General features: G+C 40.4%; 1 protein-coding gene across 3 annotated transcripts in view; it reads right to left on the reverse strand.

The window, feature by feature from the left end:
• Positions 1-18593, reverse strand: part of MCTP2 (multiple C2 and transmembrane domain containing 2) — a 240841-nt gene that overhangs the window by 122749 nt on the left and 99499 nt on the right. For 2 of the 3 annotated variants that reach the window (XM_021680654.1, XM_021680655.1), the window contains exons 9-10: positions 9893-10057; positions 7554-7684 (exon numbers count right to left, since the gene is read on the reverse strand). In XM_021680654.1, the coding sequence (XP_021536329.1) occupies positions 7554-7684; positions 9893-10057 (296 nt within the window). Of the gene's footprint in view, positions 1-7553; positions 7685-9892; positions 10058-18593 lie in introns of those variants that run through there. The other variant, XM_021680656.1, reaches the window with a different exon arrangement.

An 18593-nucleotide genomic window follows, 5' to 3' on the forward strand; every position in this document is an offset into this window, starting at 1 on the left:
CCCTAGTGTGAACAACCAGCTCCCCTCTAAAGATGGCATTTTTTTTGTTCTGTTTTGTTTTTTGGTTTTTTTGTAGGCTTCATACAGAATGTGGGGCTTGAACCTACAACCCTGAGATCAATCGTCGCGTGCTCTACCAACTAAACCAGACAGGCACCCCCTCCAAAGATGACTTTCTATAAACTTTCTACAACTGAATTACCCTCTGCTTCTCACCTACCCACCTGGCTTCCACATTTACTCCCACACTCTGGAAGAAAGGAGGAAAGCTGGAAGTAAGAAGAAATGAATTCCATACAAGAACCTCTCCTCCAGGCCTCCCATTTTACCCTATTTTAATCTCAGTCCACATTGTTCTAGCTCATCCTCATGTCTGAAGGAAAACCAGAAGCTCTGGAGGTTAGCCAGAGGCTGGAAGAATTATTTATATTAACTCCAAGCTAGGAAGAGGTACTGCGTTATCGGCAAATGCAGAAGAAATAAAGAGGATTTGTCTCATGCAAACTGGTGCAGCCACTGTGGAAAACAGTGTGAAGGTTCCTCAAAAAGGTAAAAATAGAACTACCTTATGATCCAGCAATTGCACTACTGAGTATTTACCCAAAGAATACGAGAACACTAATTCAAAGGGATACATGCACCCCTGTGTTTAGAGCAGCATTATTTACAATAGCCAAGATATGGAAGCAGCCCAAGCGTCCACTGATTGATGAATAGAAAATGATGTGGTATATATATGCAATGGAATATTAGCCATAAAGAATGAAATCTCGCCATTTGCAATGGCATGGATGTTGCTACACAGTATAATGTTAAGTGAAAGACGTCAGTCAGAGAAAGACAAATATACGATTTCACTCATATGTGGAATTTAAGAAACAAAACAACCAACCAAAGGAAAAAAGAGTGACAAACCAAGAAACAGACTCTCAACTGTAGAGAACACACTCTGGTCACCAGAGGGGAGGTGAGTGGGGGGATGGGGGAAACAGGCAATGGGGATGAAGGAGGGCACTTGTGATGAGCACAGGGTGATGTATGGAAGTGTTGAATCACTATATTTTACACCTGACACAACTATAACACTATGTCAACTCACTGGAATTAAAATAAAAACTTAGAAAAATAAAAATAAAAAATACAAAGGATTTGTCTTTCAGAATTTCTGATGTTATCACCATAATACTCACTGAACCTCCTGAAGAAAGGTAAGTATTGTGTGAACAAAATATCCTTTTTTGAGGTTCAAGATAAGTACTCTAAAGTCTAAAATCTTTATGATATAAGAGATAATCTGAAATACATCCATTGAAGACATTTTTAATACAAAAATTTGGGAAGGAGAACTTAGGTTGTGTCTTCCATTTTCTAAAGGGTATCAAATTCCGCCCTGAGAAAATACTAAATGATTTAGTTGGTCTCTTAATTCTCTCTTGGTGGTACTGACTCACTACAGAATCGGTTGTTCTTTCCCAAGGCTTTATCTGTCTAGTTACTTGTTATGGGCGGAGTGCAGGATGAGCCTCTGAGAACACCAGGAGAACAGATTCAGCCCAGGTTCAGGGGCAAATTAAAACACCACCTACTCCTTCCTTCTTTCTCATTCCAATAAACACCACGGACTCACTGTCTAATTCCTTAATTTTACAAGTGGTGTTATGTATTTGTTTTCCTTCCATTTTGCATCCTCTAAATTTCTTCCCAAACTCTACACAAATGGCAGCCTTTTAGAAGCATTTACGAAAGCTGAGCTTACTAGTGTATATGCAAAAATAATACAGCAATAGCTATATTTTATCAGTTTTAAAGTATATGGTCTAAACGGCTCTCATCATGAATTTTTCAATTATCACATCAATTAATAAATAAATAATAGGTTCTTAAACTATTTTTTTCTACAAAGGGCCATAAAGCAATTTAAAGTTGATGGGCCATGTGGTCTCTGTTGAAACTACTCAAGTCCCCTTGTATCATGAAAGCAGTAATAGACAACATAAACAAACAAACAAGGCTGTTATCCAATAAAACTTTATTCAAAAACAGGCAGCCATCTGGATTTGGCCCATGGGCCCTAGTTTGCTGACCCCTGATCTGGAGACATGTTAATAATTTGGCTGTGGCGAATTACATCCATGTTAGCATCTTAAAAATTTACAAGGTTGGTTGCTGACAATACAAACACACTGACAAAAGCCTCAGGGAAATGGACCTAAAAATAATTTTGAAAGCATAACCTTTTAATTCTTTTTTATTTAAGAAATCCCTAGACCCCACATGGGACTTGAACTCACGACCCCAAGATCAAGAGTCACATGCTCTTCCAACTGAGCCAGCCAGGCGCCCCTGAAGCATAGCTTTTAACTCCCCATAGCCCAAGAAACTCTGGCCAACATATCCAATGATGCACTGAATAAAAACCAATAAAGCAATAAAACTTATAAAACTGCTCTTCTTTCTGTTGAGAACAGTGTGGAAAACACACACTCAGACCATCTACGTGATTAATGAGCCTTACCAAATCAGGTCTGTTCCTGTGGCTTCATGTGTGACTTCACACACAAGAGAAGTGACCGTGTGTGGACAGTCATACAGAAGGTGCCACACGCTGGCCCTTAGGTCACCAGGAAATTCTCATTCCACAATCTGATCTTAAAATATTTGGTCTGTAAGAGCCCGCTACTGTAACAACCTTTATATTATGGAAACAAAATAGCAGGGGCCCCCATGCATGTGTCTAGAGAGAAGCCACCATTGTTCCTTTGCAGGAGATGGAATCGGATGGCTTTGTGACCTCACTCCTGCTCTGCTCTCAGGTCTCATCTCATGACACTGCCCACCCTTCTCATTCCTTTCAAGCTTCTCAGAGTGCCTTCTCTCTCCTGTCTTGACCTTTGCCCATGTTGTTCCATCTTCCTGAAAGTTCTTCCTCCAATCTCCTCGTCAGGCTAACCCACCCATCTCCGTTCTTCCAGGAAGCTGCTCTCCCCTCCCACCCCCACAAGCTGCTGCCTGACAACTTGAATCAACCCCAAACTTTTTAGTGTCTGAGGATAGCGTCCATCACTGTCATTTTCTGCTGAATCTTTGCAGTATCCGGTACATGGCGTGCTCTGTATTTCTTGAATAGAGTGAACAAACAAAAAATGAAGGCCAGCGGCATAATGAAGCTCAAAGTCAAGAACTCCAAATGACAAAGGCAAGTGTTTTTTGTTAACCATCTAAATACTGTGCACTCTCTAATTCCTCCCCTACATAAGAAAGGAATGGAAATAAATATATTTACTAGGTGCCTCCCAGATTGAAAAGTCCACAGTTCTCTTCACCTGAAGAAGACAAGGACTTAATTACTACTTTTTTTCTGCTACAGGCATATAGTAAAGCTATCTAGCCTACAGGCGGTGAATGTGCTGATTTAAGCATTGTTTCTGACCTCCTGTTCTTGTCTTTCTCCATTAATCCCGCTGCATTTTAATGTTTTAATTCAACACATAATTTTGCCATATCAGTCACCCAAACCTGCTCAAGTTTCACTTGCCATGATAGCTTTTAACCTCTTATTCATTACCATAATTCCCTGTTTTATTTTACAGACTGGCCAGCTTTTAACTTAAATGCGAGGGGCAGAAAAGAGTGCTGTAGTTTTAAAAGCTGTAAATCTTGGAGGCGAAGGAAGGGGGTGAACACAAAGAAAACGGTGAATGTGTCAAGCCAGGTTGTAAAAGCAGATCGACGACACATGGTGCAATTTGTCCAGAGAAATATCCCAGCCCCACTCCTCCACCACATCAGAGTCGCTAATAAACCGGGAGAACGTCAGAGCCACTTTCCAGGGCACCATGTGGGACTGCAGGTTGATTCTGTGGTAGCCCAGTTAAAATGGACTCGAACTTTCTCATTAGTAACTTTTCAAAACTAAAGCCTAGAATATTCTATAACGAGTTAATCTCTAAAATCACTTTGAAATGTAAAATAGAGTTTAAGAAAACAATACAATTGTTTTGAAATGGCCCAGATTTACAAGGGGATACTCTATATTTATACTCTTGCCCTTTTGTTTAGAAGTTGGAGCAGAAAAAATATATAAATAAATAAATAAATAAATAAATAAATAAATAAATAAAAGTTGGAGCAGATTCAACTTAGCTTTATTTCTTACTCCCCCCAAAAGTTCACTGTCTCTGGACCATTGTTGGATTTTAAAATCAGAGACTGGGTTTTTTTGGTAATTTTTCTGTTTTTGTTTTGATTTGGTCTTGCTCATGAATAAACCCTAGAGTTCGTAGGCACTATGGTCCAGGGGACGCTGGATCTGGGGACCAGCCTTGACCCCCTTGGGAATAACTTGTGGCTCAGTGGAAGACAACAGGGGAACCATGACACAAGGGGATTTCAGAAAGCTCCATGTGACTCAGGAGACACATATCCAGACACCCCTTTGGGGAACAGCATGCCACCAGTTGAGACCTTGGCTCATCATCACCATCACCAAGCTAGCACCCCACCAATGCCAATGCTGCTGCTCAATCCTTCAGTCAACAAATGTCCTTTGCACCATGTCCTTGAAGATATTCACTGCCAACTTCTGCAAAAAATTTCAAAAAATGTCTATACTGTTTTGAAAAATATATATATATGCAATATATATACAAAATATATATATATGTATATATATACACACTGAATTTTACCAGCCATATTTCTTTTTCTTAAATTGCATAATTTTAGTTGCAAATGTTGTGGGGGTCTACAGCTGTCATACAGAACAATCTCAAAATCAATAGTAATAATAATATCTGGCATTTAAGTGCTGATAAAAGACCTAGGTATCACATAGACACTGTTGCTGACCAGACCCCACTGCATGGAAAGAAAGCCCAATTTCACAAGCAAATCCATTGCCTGAGGTCACACAGCTAGCCAACTGGTTCAGCAAGCCATGAATGTGCGACTCCAAGCTGGTGATCCTTTCCTCATGTCAATCTGCCTGCAAAGGGAAGCTGCACTGATGAGAATTTCTTCAGAGAAGCCATGTAGGGCTTTAAATGACTAGCATCAAGGTGTTCTCCAAAAACAAAATATGCAACATGTCTTAGGAGGCAATTATGACTCATGCACACTGTCGGAGAGTTTCCTCACGCAAAAAGGTATTTCCCAACCACGGGTGGATAAAATAACCAAGCCTTAATACAACAACAAAGAAAATGAAATGAGGAGAAAAGTGAGAAATTTGAAGTGGGAAGGAACAGTATGTAACAGGTCGGTGAGTTTCAGCATATGCTGACACCACCTCATCTTTAACTCTGAGAAGCAGTATATATTTTTAGGGTAGGTTTCACCCCACTGCAGGGTAACGCTGTGTAGCCAGCTCCCAAGAGATGCTTTTGTTGTCTTTTGTACCTCAGGAGAGGAAAAAGGAAAAGGATACCAAAAAGATCCTTTAAAATCCATGAAGAGGAAGGACATCATGACCCCCTAGGACAGGTACACGTCTAAGTTACAAACAGGAAATAACTAAAATAAATGCATACTCCAATGACAACACATGGAAGAAAAGGGACATCTTAAATTATTTTTTGTGGCTGAGAAGAAACTTAACACTCATCTGGAAAAGCATTTCCTATTATGTGAAGGAAACAGGACAGCACAGTGATGTGTGAAATGGGAAGGGTATTATTCTTTGCACCTCCTAAAATAACACATTGGCCATTCATCACTGGAAGCCCAAATCCCCACCACTCAGATAACGCTTTGGGACACAGAGTTCTCTGCGTTTGTGCATTTCCTACACACTAACTGGGGAAAGCAACAGGTATCAGGTGGGTAAGAGCCAGATTCACTAAACATCCTGCAACATGCCAGACAGTCCCACGGAACATGGTGCCTCCGTGGAAAAACACGGCAGGAATGTTCCATGGGTACCAAACACCCCGCTTAGTATCCCAGGAGAGCTGCTGGTGAGGGATGGGATGATGACGGCAAGAAGAGCTAACAGTCTGTGTGCCAGATGCTGTGCTCAGTATTTTACCCAGAAAAAGCAGTGCACGAAGTACTGGGATAGCTGGGTCTCGCCCCATTTCTGCCTATAAGTTCCCTGCTGATGGAAAAACATTCACTGCTCTGGACCTCTGCATTCCCTCGTCAGTGAATCCAAGAGTTTCTATTAGAGGAGTCATTTTCAATTTTCAGCTTTCGGCAATAAGACGTTCCCTCAATTAGAACCCCAATATAGAAGAGAAGTAAAAGTTGAGATGCTCTGGCCTCAGGATAGAGGTTTTAGAACCCACCCCCTTTTTCTCCAAATGGTGAGCCCCAGGCATCTCTCTGAATCCAGGGTTCCAGAGACTCTGGTTTGGAAAAGATGACAAACAGCTGTTGAGAGCCCTTTGAATGCTTGTATCCTAGATTTAAGATTTGGATACAAATTGTATGTATACGGGATGAACAAAAGGCAGTGATTTTTTGGAAAGAAATTGGTCTTGGAAAACACAGAATCCTAGCCCTGGCATTCACTGCTCTGAAGTCCATGGCCAAGTGAATTGTAAGCCTCTTGCACTCTATTCCCTCCTCCACAGGAAAGGAATAATGCTACTAACCTGCAGGGCTATTTGTAAGATGAGAGATGATCTTTCCACCACCATTTCCATGGTACTTCCCAAGGGCCAGCCATGGTGCAGGCACAATCTCACTTAATGGTATTGCTACAATAAGGAACCTATAATATTCATGGTATTGCTCGTTACCTATGGGTAAGCCCCTCAATTAAGTTGGGAGGGTGCGGAGTAAAGAAATGAAAGGAAATAGATCTCGCCTCAATAGATTTCGTTATGGTTTGCCACAAAGCTCATCAAGGACACTGAAAATTTTCCCACCATTTTGAGACACCTAGCTTCATCTTCTTACTAAATTATATGGTATTTTACTAAGTAGCAAACTAAAATCATAGGGTACACTGGAAATTTACACAGTTGATTATTGAACAGTGCAGGGGTCAGAGGTGCTAATGCCCCAGCACAGTCCAAAACCTGTGCGTAACTTCTCACTCCCCCAAAACTCAACTACTATATAGCCCTCTTCTGTTGATCAGAAGCCCTACTGATAATATAAACAGTTCACACATATTTTGTAGGTTATCTGTATTCTCACAATAAAGTTCGCTAGGGAAAAGAAACTGTTACTTTAAAAAAAAATTATAAGGAAGAGAAAATACATTTACAGTATTGTACTGTATTTATTGGGGAAAAAACTGCATATAAGTGGACCGACCTGTGCATAAACATTTCCCAAATAGCCTGAGATGGCACAATAACTTTTTTTAAAGAATTCCCGACACATACTATTTTCTTCTGTCTTAATCAATATGAAATGACATTTACCAGTTAAAACAAAACAAGATTTTTCCCCAGGTTAGGGTCCAGCTTACTTATGGCTGCTGGGGTGGGGATGTGAAGTTTTACTCTAAGCCCAAACAGATCATGACATTCTCTCTGACCAGCCTCATGCAGAAACAAGCTCCATGCACATCTCCCACGAGTTAGAAAGCAGAGCAGACTCACGTGCCCAGACGCTCCTCGTGCTTTCTGCCGTCCTTTCCCCACACTTCAATGTCCAAAATGCCCATCCTGTCAGAGAAGTAGTGAAAGTCAAACTGTTCCCGCCACTGCGGATTTGCACTCTTACACAGTGTCTAGAAAACATGCAGTTATAGTATTTATTTTCTTAAAATGCCATTCATTGCTATAGCAGCTACAGACATTCATTTCATTTCTACACGGCAGGAGATCGTGACGATGTGCCTCTCCCTTAGAAAGTTAAACTTTCCGTTTTGGAACGAAAAGGGACTTTGAGATTTCGGGAATTGGCAAACCATCACTACCCGTTTAGCTCACCCGCAGATTCAAGAATTTATCCAGCCCATTAGCAAGAGTGACCCCACCAGAATTATCCCACAAGGAACCATAAATTATATATATATATTATAGACATATAAACCATATCTCAATAGACAGTTACAGTTGCTCTCTCTTACAAAAGATACTCCTCATTGGTTAATCGAATGCAAGTAAGTAACAGTTTTATTAGCACATCCATTCAGTGCTGGCTTAAGAAGTATATAAATTAGCAGGCTGAGATGTTCATTCACATCTGTCCGATGCATTGCATGAAAAACCCGTCACTGGGACACTGCTGCCTGTTTTTAAAATCTGAGTTTACTGAATCCAGTCACTGGAGCGAGAGAAAGACGGAGAAGCCTCACTATAGCCACACCAAAAAAAGTAAACAGCCTGGTTTGAAAACTTCACAAGTGTTTCTGTGTTCTCCCAGTGACTGCAAACAGCTTATGTGTCTGATCTGTTAGCAGCATTTTTTGTTTTTGTTTCATTTACCCAGAGACTGAATTTGTGAATAAAATGGAGCAAGAATGCTGGGCACTGACTATCATGCTCTAGAAGCACTGAGTCAACTATTAAATCCGAGCGCCAAACTATTCCTGCAAGGGAAAACAGGGACAACTCAGACGTCGGCTGTAGCCAACATCATGTACTATCATTTAAGCTCTTTCTCACACTGAGCTTAATATATCAGATCACAGAATTTAGAAACCACGGGGAAAAAAATATTTGACCACAAATTAAATGTGATATTCCCCAAGGGGGACTGTAGCAAATACTGGACTAATTCTGCACTCCACCTTAGTCCAAAGGGCAAAGTGTACTTAGCAATGAATAATTTTTCTATAAATCCTTAGCCTGACCCTGGGCTGGCTAAAGGAATCTTAGTGGAGAGATGTGTTCACCCTGGATACATTCGCTGTCAGGTACAGCCTGAAACTACCTGATTAAAATAATCATATGTCTAATTCTGCTGTAACTCACCCAGAATTTTTCACATTTCTGAAAAATGATTCTCCGGTGTGAGCTTCAATTCTTTACTCCTTGTGGTGGAGTAAGTGATGTTTAATGTTTGATTTTGCACTGAAGAGCATGCAACAGAGAAACCTCTTGCTCCCTAAATCACTTCCCAACTGCATTGGTGTGCATGTGTCATGTCCTCTACACTGTAAAGTCCAAATTGCAAATATCCTCGGGTCTATTTTCAAAATCTTCCACCAATGTTTTGTTTTGTTTGTTTGTTTGTTTCTACATGGCTTTTGGCAAGTGACAACTTTTAAGTACCCTAGTTCCCCCAATCCATAAAACCTAGGAAATATTCCTGTCTGACAGTTATGCAAAATGAATTCATTACCATGATTTGGAGACTATGGTTTTTGAAATAAAAACCACACCAAATTACTAAGATTAAAAATTAAGTGGAATTTGTTTCAGGAAAGTAAGGTGATTGAGTTTTAAAGGCAGCTAAAAATGCCATTACTTTTGTTCAAAACAAATCACTAATACTTCAGTTTAAAAAAAAAAATCACAACAACCAGCATCAAATGTCTATTTTTCGTGTTAATACTAACAAGTAAGAGAAAGCAAATAGTATATGATTTTGAAAATATTTTTTGTTATCTCGACTGTTTTCACCCAAATATATTACACGATTTTATTTTTGTAGGATTTTGAAAATATTTGATTATACCTTTCCTGCAATCTTTGAAACAATGTTTGCTTATTTTCAAAACAAAAATAAATCATGCATCCAAATCTGTTATTTAATAAGCTTTCTCTTGCTCCAGTTACTATATTAAAATAAATTATGCTAAGCAAGCCAATAGGTATATTAATTGACTGCAGCTATACAATTATTTTGTTGTCTGGAATGCTCCTAATAAAGTTACGAGGGCTAAAAATAAATTTCTCCTCTTCTTGTGAAATTCAGAGTGGAAAACATTTTTTTTCAGTTCCTTTATTATGAAAGATCTTGTACTTCTTAAGGAATTGACAGAACTTACCTTACTTTTATACCTCTGATCTCCCAGTTTTAACTGGACAAACATCTCTGTCATGCTTCCTCCTGAGACATTCTTCCCTTCCAACAACGTTATACTTATAATCCCGTTCCAAAGTTGGTTCTTTCTCAAGGACTCTGAGAGCCGCAGGTTACGTATCAAAGAGGACTAAAGCAAAGAATGAAGATGACATATAAACTTGCTGATAATTCTTGAGTGTGACTTTGGTGATCACAGGAATTCCAGCTTTCAATATGGGATTATGAATAGCACTCCCTGACTGGTGAAAGTGTTATTAGTCTTCATTGATTTTGCAAACCTGCAAGCACAGTTATGTGATTTCCTTCTCGAGCACCGGACTTGTAACAATATAGTGAAGGATGATTGGGAGCAACACTTGGATTTGGCACTGGCCTATACTCCCACCCAGATGTGCTCCTTGGTAGGAATTCTTCATCAGGGCCTTCAGCTATTTTAATAGTAGGAAGGGAAGAAGGGAATTCTGGGAAACAGAGAGAGAAGAGCAAGGCACTGCTTTGCAGGGAAACAAAATTCCTCCGGGTATTTAGAAATAATGGTTTTGAATTTATCCTTCACACTTGAATCTGTCCACACTTCCCTGTATTCCTTGAGCTACTACTAAAAAACCCAACACCACTGTGAGATTCACAACTCCAGATCCAGCCTGCCATCAGCTAGCCAGCCAAATGAGCTTTGCAGATCTGCAGGGAGGGGAAGGATGTAGAAAGCCCTTAGCACGGTGCCTGGGATCCAGTAGAGATTCAGTAACTGTTAACTTACTTTTTTTTTCCTTTTCTAAATTATATTACTCATGCACACTCACACACACCTTAAACAGAATATAGAAAAAAGCAAACATCCCCTATTATTAAATTATAAAGAGGACAAGCACACTTTATTTATTTTTAATTTCCATTATGTAAATTTTCAAACATACACAAAGGCAGAGAGAATGGTATATAAATCTCCACGTACTTATTCGTCCGATTCAACATTTTGCCAATCTGATTTCATGTATCCCTTCACTATTTTTCTCTGGCTGAAATATTTGAAAGCAAAAATCCGTATTTGGTTTTCCATAAGCACCATGCCATGATCACACTCCACAAAAGTAACCATAATTCCCTTAATATCATTAAATACCCAGCACATATCCACATTTCCCTGAAGGGTCTCAACCATGTCTTTTTTTTATGGTTAGTCTGTCTGAATGAGGATCCCCACATGATCCACACGCTGCATTTAGTTGGCGGAGTTCATTTACGTTCGCCGCTCAATAACATGAAACAGTACAAGCATACACTGCTTTATTTGAAGGGGAAATAAATGGACTGAAGAATGTAAATGGCATCAAGTACCACAGTAAAGCAATGAATTTCTAACACTATATATTCATTCCTGTCGTCTACTCAATATATCTTCGAGATCATTCAGACACCAATTTGCTCGGACACCAGTTAGTCACAATTTATCACAACAAATGGTATGTCAGTATCATATTAATTATATACCAGCTTACCTCATCCAACACATGTCACTCCACCACTTTTAAAAATGATGCAGGAGTACCACACCAAGCATTTGGTTGGTCATTCTGTGACTGCCTTAAACAAAACACATTTAAGGAAATCTACACTCTCAAACCTCACATCTGTGTTGCTTTTCTCTTAAAATGCAGGCGCGTGTATGTGTGCGTGCATGCACACACACGAGTTTTGGACGTGCTGAGAGAGTAGGGAGGGTGCGTGAGATTTTAAAAAGAAAAAAAAAAATCCCACTCCTCTGGAGAACATGGACAATCCTTTCTTAACTTCTGTTTCCAGTTCGTTTGTGGATAGAATATATTCAATAATGAAGCTTTATGAAATAATTAAAGTTAAGCAATTTCATGTTTATTAAAGAACACAGCATATAAATAGACGCATATATAAACATATATGCATATGTGTTTATAAATCTATATGTAAGCATATAGATCTGGATACACTGAATACATTTTATAGCTTATTAGGTACACGGACTGAAAACTTCTACCTTTAAAAGAAAAATGAGATTTGGATTCATATATCCTGCTATAATTCCTTTTTTTTAATTTTTTTCTTTTTAAAGTTTGACTTGCCAACCAACAAGCTAAGGCATGACCTGTCCCATGACCATGCTTCAAAGCTCCGACAGATATATTCCTCCCTAAACACTGCAACTATTTCAAAATCCTTTTTATAAAGAAGGGAGTAATGTCCACAAGGGATCAAAGGGCATCCTACAGTCTGGCAATTGCCTAAGAAAAATGGCAGTGCTTCCATGAAATATGCCCTAAAATAATTTTGTGGCTTGGTATGTCCTAATTTCAAATTGGATGTTTATCTTGGAAAGGCTTCTATCTAACTTGTCCATAAAACAGCCCCACTTAGCTCTATGAGCTCTGTGAAAATGGAATCCAAAGCTGGTTATTAAGGGGGCCGAGAGATAGGTTCCATATGGCAGAACAGCATGGGAGGGCAAGGCTAAGGCCTACATCAGGCGCGGCTTGGCTGGAGCTCCTGATCTATCCACGGACACTCGTTGCATTACACCATAACATCTGGATTATTGCTTGTAATGTCCCTGGGAAATATCCACTTTCCATCAAAGCCTTTATCTATCTCAGTCGGACTTTGAACATTTTAGTATTTAACGCAGTCATGTTTGATGTGACGGACTTGGTCTTTGCCGTCCAAGATTTTTTTTTTCCCCCTTACTAAAGGCAGGGTAGGAAAAGTGAACTATTTACTTCAGAGTTCACAGATAGAAAAAGAACACAGGGCCTTTATTCTCCTTGTTTTACCCTCAATCTTTCTGCAAAACCCACTACAAGGTTATGTCCAAATAAAATTTTGTCTATGAGCAACATATTCTGGGGTGTGTGTATGTGTGCTCTAAAGAAGTGTCTTAATTACTTTAACATTTATTTGTCTTCAGCCTTGAGACAAGTGATGAGACTTAAGAGCAGAGTCAGTGGGGAGGGGCAGGTATGGTAGGGGCCATCCTCTGTGAGCTCTGATTCAGAGCTGGGCTCCCCAAATCTTTTGTGCTCTTCAAACGATCCCTTTCTCCCCACAATAAATCCACTCTCCTGCACTCACTCTGCTAACTCCATAGCTCAGGTTTTCATGTCTGTGCCTGAGCCTATAAGTGAAATTTGTCATCTTAATGCAGCTTGGAATGTGAAAGGAGAGAAGGAAATGACCCATCAAAGGAGAAGCCCACCCCACCTGAGCTGAAACAAACACCAGGAGATAGAGCAAAGTTTCTGGGTCCTGACCCTAATTTCTCAGCCGACATAAAGGATAAAATATAGTACATCAGGATTTTGTTATTTTTCTCCTTCCTCCCAAAGGATCAGAACCTTTCACTGTTTCTATGTTGTTTCATTCATAGGCTCTCTCTCTTCCTCATCCCCCACCCCACCAAATCCACGCCCTTTCTCTGAACAGAAATCATGACTTCCATCTGAAGCACACACGTTAGTTATTACCAGTAAATACGAGGTATGATATTAAACTTAGAAACATACTGACTTCCATGGGGCACCCGGGTGGCTCAACTGGTTAAGAGTCTGACTCTTGGCTCAGGTCATGGTTTGGTCTCAGGGTTGTGGGATCTAGTCCCACCTCAGGCTCTATGCTCAGCAGGGAGTCATCTGTCTGCTTGAGATTCTCTCTCTCCCTCTGCCCCTCCCCCCACACAATCTTTCTCTCTAAAATAAATAAATCTTAAAAAAAAAAAAAAAAAAAGAAAAAAGGAAAAAACCATACTGACTTTCAGAAAAATGAAAAGCTTCAGGAACAATTTACTTCTGGGTCATGACAATCTCAGGGACAAGGAAGGAAGGGTAAAAAGAGAACAAAGCTCGGCGCCTGGGTGGCTCAGTCGGTTAAGCGACTGCCTTCGGCTCAGGTCATGATCCTGGAGTCCTGGGATCGAGCCCCGCATCGGACTCCCTGCTCAGCGGGGAGTCTGCTTCTCCCTCTGGCCCTCCCCCCTCTCATGCTCTATTTCATTCTCTCAAATAAACAAAATAAAATCTTAAAAAAAAAAAAAAGAGAGAGCAAAGCTGAAGGTAAGAACTGTGGAGAATCTTCACAAGTTTGTGATCTAGGCACAGACTCTCAAAACAGTGAATGACTATCATTCCTGGGACATATAAAATGGATTACGGCTTGGCCACATGCCTTATTGTAGGATTCCAGCCAAGTGGCATGCTGGGGAGACGGTGATGTGGACTCCAGTCTCTTGGCACGATGCAGAAGAAAACCCAGAAATGACACGCATGTCAGCAAGGTGCCTCCTCTCTGTTGTGGGCCAGGAAGAATGGCAGAGGGGTTAGGAGTAAAGAAAGATCTTGAAAGGAGTAGGATGCAGTTCAGGAGCTGGGGCCACAGCCTAAAGTCATCAAAAGCAATCATCAAAAGTCATCTAGGCCACACTCCAGAACAGACCATGCTGACCAATACCACAGGACGATTATCCAAAGCCCTCCCTTGGGTGGGACAAAATACCAACCAAATTTTTAAAAGATAGAAATGAAAGAGAGGGGCAGCGGGAAAATATGTTCACAAGATTTTTCTAGGAAGGAATACTTACTAGGTGCCAAATACTGTGTGGGTACTTTCTCTATGATCTCAGTTACAGGAATATGAAAATAGGGATTCTAATGCCACCAACGCGTCCTATTTTGACTCTCATGAGTTAGTTCTCCTAGGTCTTTGTGAGAAAGGAGGTGTCAGTGGAAACAAATGCATGGAAAAAAATTAACTAATTTTGTAAGCTAAATGAACAACAAAACAAGATTCAACTCTGTTGGTGTTGCTTAGAAAAGCTAAGGGAAAACATTCAGTCTATAAAAGGTTTCCCTGAAATACTCCAAGCTTTTTTTTTTTTTCACATGTAAAACAACTGTTCATTGTCAACAGCTTTTATAGCATGACATGAGAAGATCCATACATTCATGCAACAGGCTCCCAGAGAAGCTCCCGGCAGCTTCTTATATCATCCGAAGAGGATCCTGTAGGCATAAATTCTCTTAGAACCACACACACAAAAAAAATCTTTGCGTAAGGATAAAAGGAAGCCTTTTAAATTTCCCACAAGGACATGGAGGCATGGACCATGAGATTTATAGTTGTACATGAGAACTAGATTATAGTCCCAAGGATAATGAATAACCTGCAGGTTGTACAGACACATTAGCTAGAAAAGTTTTATACCAAATTTAACATTTTTTTCATTGTGAAAAAATGCCATTGCTCAGTTCTTGCACTCCGAAATAAAAGATGGAAGATATTTTAAAAATTTGATACAGTCTATAAATACCCATTTCTCAGGGATTCAGACCAGGAAAACGCTTCTAACACATTTCCTATCCTTAAAACCTAAATGAAAAAAAAAAAAAACAAACAAACATGAAGGCTACATGATTCAACAAGATTTTCTTTTTCACCCTAACCCCTAGAAGTTCAAAGTTAAATGCTGTGCTCATATGTAGTTCAACACCCAGTATGCAGTATTTCTGGATTCCCTTCTGTGTTGCACGTTTCTATGTCTCTCCTTCAGGTACAATACTTCAAGGGCATCCCTATCCAGGACCTGCCCTACCTCCCTGAACAGTGGAGCAAGCAAAGTACTCACTCTCAGGCTTCTGCAACAGGCAGGGCTGGCCCCTGAGCACCTGTAGGATGTTTTGCGCTCTGGACAATGCTCTCGCTTCATCCTAATCCCACCACTACCTAAGACTTAGCAGCTTTGTCTTCTAGCTTCTAGCTTTGTCTCCTGCTCTTCGAACACCCCAACGCAGACCCAAGTCCACACCAGCGGTTCTCAAACTTGAACCTGCTTCAGAATCACCTGCAAGGCTTGCTAAAAGATTGCTGAGCTCCAACCACAGAGATCAATTCAAGAGGTCCGAAATGTTGGGAGGGTGGGGTGGGTCATGAATTCACATTTCTAACAATTTCCAGGTGATGCTGATGCTGCTGGTCCCAGGGGCTCCACTTTGAAAACCCAATTGGTTGAAGCCTGATAATAAATGCTTTGGAGCACTTGCCATGGACCACATTATTTTATATGGTTGTATCTCAATTCACTTCTTCCTCCCTCTCATTTGGGAAGATTCACTGCAGTCTTTCTCTGTCCCCAGCTTTCAGCCCACCTGCAAGGCTAGCATAGGGTCTAACCACGCCCTCCAAATACTCCTACCTCCCTACTCTCGTCTCCCGCTGACTCAGCAATCACAATGGCCAAGTCCAGTTCATCTCTGAATCCTCAGGACAGTATTCTGGCCAAGCTAGTATGTGCTCAGTGACAGGATTTGGGCCAAAGTGGACTCTTACATCATTGAGAGGAGACATTTGATGAAAACTTTCGTGAGGCAGTGGCTCTGCTTTTCTGGTCCGGAGAACACATGAGATTGGAGAGTGCCAACAGATTCATGGCCTTACCTGAACATGACTGAGACCCCCAGAAATGAGAAAAGCCCCTAGTGGTCTTTCTGCCCAGGTTAATGCTGACCTAGACTTCATAACAAGGCAGCAGAGACATCGGGGTTAAGAGATTCAGCTTTGGGCCCACGCAGTGCGAATTCGAGACAGATGACCGACAGACAGACAGACAGACATATAGATAGACAATAAATTAGGTTAAAGAGATAGAGACAGATATATAGACAAATAAATTAGGTAGATGAGATCAGATATACGGATAGATATAGAGATAGTTCTATAGATTTATAGACTGCTTTCCATAAGTCTTAGATGTCAGACAGAAACAGAGGGACAGATAGAGCAAAAGGAATAAACTTGAAGGAAAACAGAGAGGGTATAACCCAAATCCATGCGGAATACTTATCCTGTGATTCATGATTCTTACAAAGTAATGGCAACTTTAAAAGTATCCAAAAAAAGCCAATAGCAAAGGCTTAGCCCCTATAGGTTGCATCAGAATCCAATGGGAAAAGAGAACCACAATGGGTACTGAAAATAGAGGGGATATAATGCCGAGAACTGGTCTCAGGTATAGGATGCCTGAGAGACCAAACAGACAGGGCTAAGAAAACCTAAGGTAGGCAACAGAATGAAGCCCTCCCTAACACTCTGGGGCTGGAGCTGGCGGGGGAGGAGGGGGGGTTCAAACTTTCCCTGCCAAGGTCCAGAGAGTAAGTATTCAGGCTTCAGGCTGTTAGGTCTCTGCCCCAACTACAGTACTCTGCAGCTGCCAGGTAGAGACAATGCTTACCCAGATGGGTACCGCTGTGTTGCAACATTACTTGCAAACGCAGACATAGGGCTGGATTTGTGCCCTTGGGTGAGGTTTTGCAAGCCCTGGACTAGGGTCAGACTCACCTGGTAGAAGCTGAAACCATGGCAGGTCTAAGGGAAAATGCAAAATACTGTCCATGTCCAGACACCACATGAAACAGAGGGAAAAGGGAGATATACCATAGAAATTCTCCTACCCGGTAGTATCCTACCAATTCCTCTCATGGTATAAAGCCAGCTGGAGGCCACCTGACAGGGGAACCTAGGAAACATATCCTGTGGTTATCAGCCTCTGTAATAACAGACAGGAACAAAGATAGAAGAATATGAAGCTGAACAGCCCAAAGACTGGCACCACTAGTCAACTAATTTTATAGAGTTCGTATAGGTCAAGTCTCTTACTTTGGATTACTGTTATACCCAGTATAAACCAGTGGTCAAAAGAGGGGCTATGTAAAAAATCGTTATTTATCACAGGACAAATGCATGTACAATAAAGGAAATTCTAGGAAAGGGGAATTGTGATCAGCCACAGGACCAGCAAAGACCCAAAGAAAGCACTGGGGAAGGGTGTGGGTGTGGGTGCAGATTTCTAAATACAATCAGTGATTTCTCAATTCCATCTTTTATCATTGTCGGGTTTTTTTTTCCCCCATTAAACTATCTGATATTAAAGAAGTCACTGCTGTTAATTTTCTCTAAGTGTTAAATGCATTAGAAAGAGAGTAAGATTTGGAAACAGGTCTACTCACAGAAAAGATTATGTATAATAAATAGCTAAAAAGAGCTATTTATCTGATTCAGGCCCTGTTAAATCAAATTCTCAATTCTCATGTTAAAATGCTCATCAGAAGGTAAACAGAGGCTCTGGGTGAAACCAAAACCTACTTTTTTTAAAGGCAATCTCTACGTATTTACTACATTACGGTCAAGGTCAATGGAGTAAGAAAACACTTTACAAGAGAGTCTGCCATTCTGGGCCCCTTTGGATGGTGCAAAATTATAAACTTATGGGGTATCAGAGGCAATTACCCAAATAAAGTTAAGCCATTAAAAGACTAAGATTGAGGTGAAAAAGTCAATGACATTTTATAGAGAATATATTACTTAGGACTAGTAAAATTTTAGATACTCATAGCGTAGTAATCTTCTCTATGTCAAACTTCTGTTGCCTCATTTTTAAATGTAATATGGAAAGCCTTAAAAAAAAAAAGAAGCTTAGAGTTTAAAAAATACCAAGATAGGTCGATCAGGGTATTTTAACTACTTTTACGGAGGGTTAATCATCGCGCCTACAGATTTTCCATGGGACTCATTTTCATAAGTCAAATTAGAAGCTCCCTCACTTCCTCCGCAAAAACTGCCAACTCTAAGTAGCAAAAAGTCAACCT

The sequence above is a fragment of the Neomonachus schauinslandi genome, chromosome 9, assembly GCF_002201575.2.
Source record: "Neomonachus schauinslandi chromosome 9, ASM220157v2, whole genome shotgun sequence".
NCBI lineage: Eukaryota > Metazoa > Chordata > Mammalia > Carnivora > Phocidae > Neomonachus > Neomonachus schauinslandi.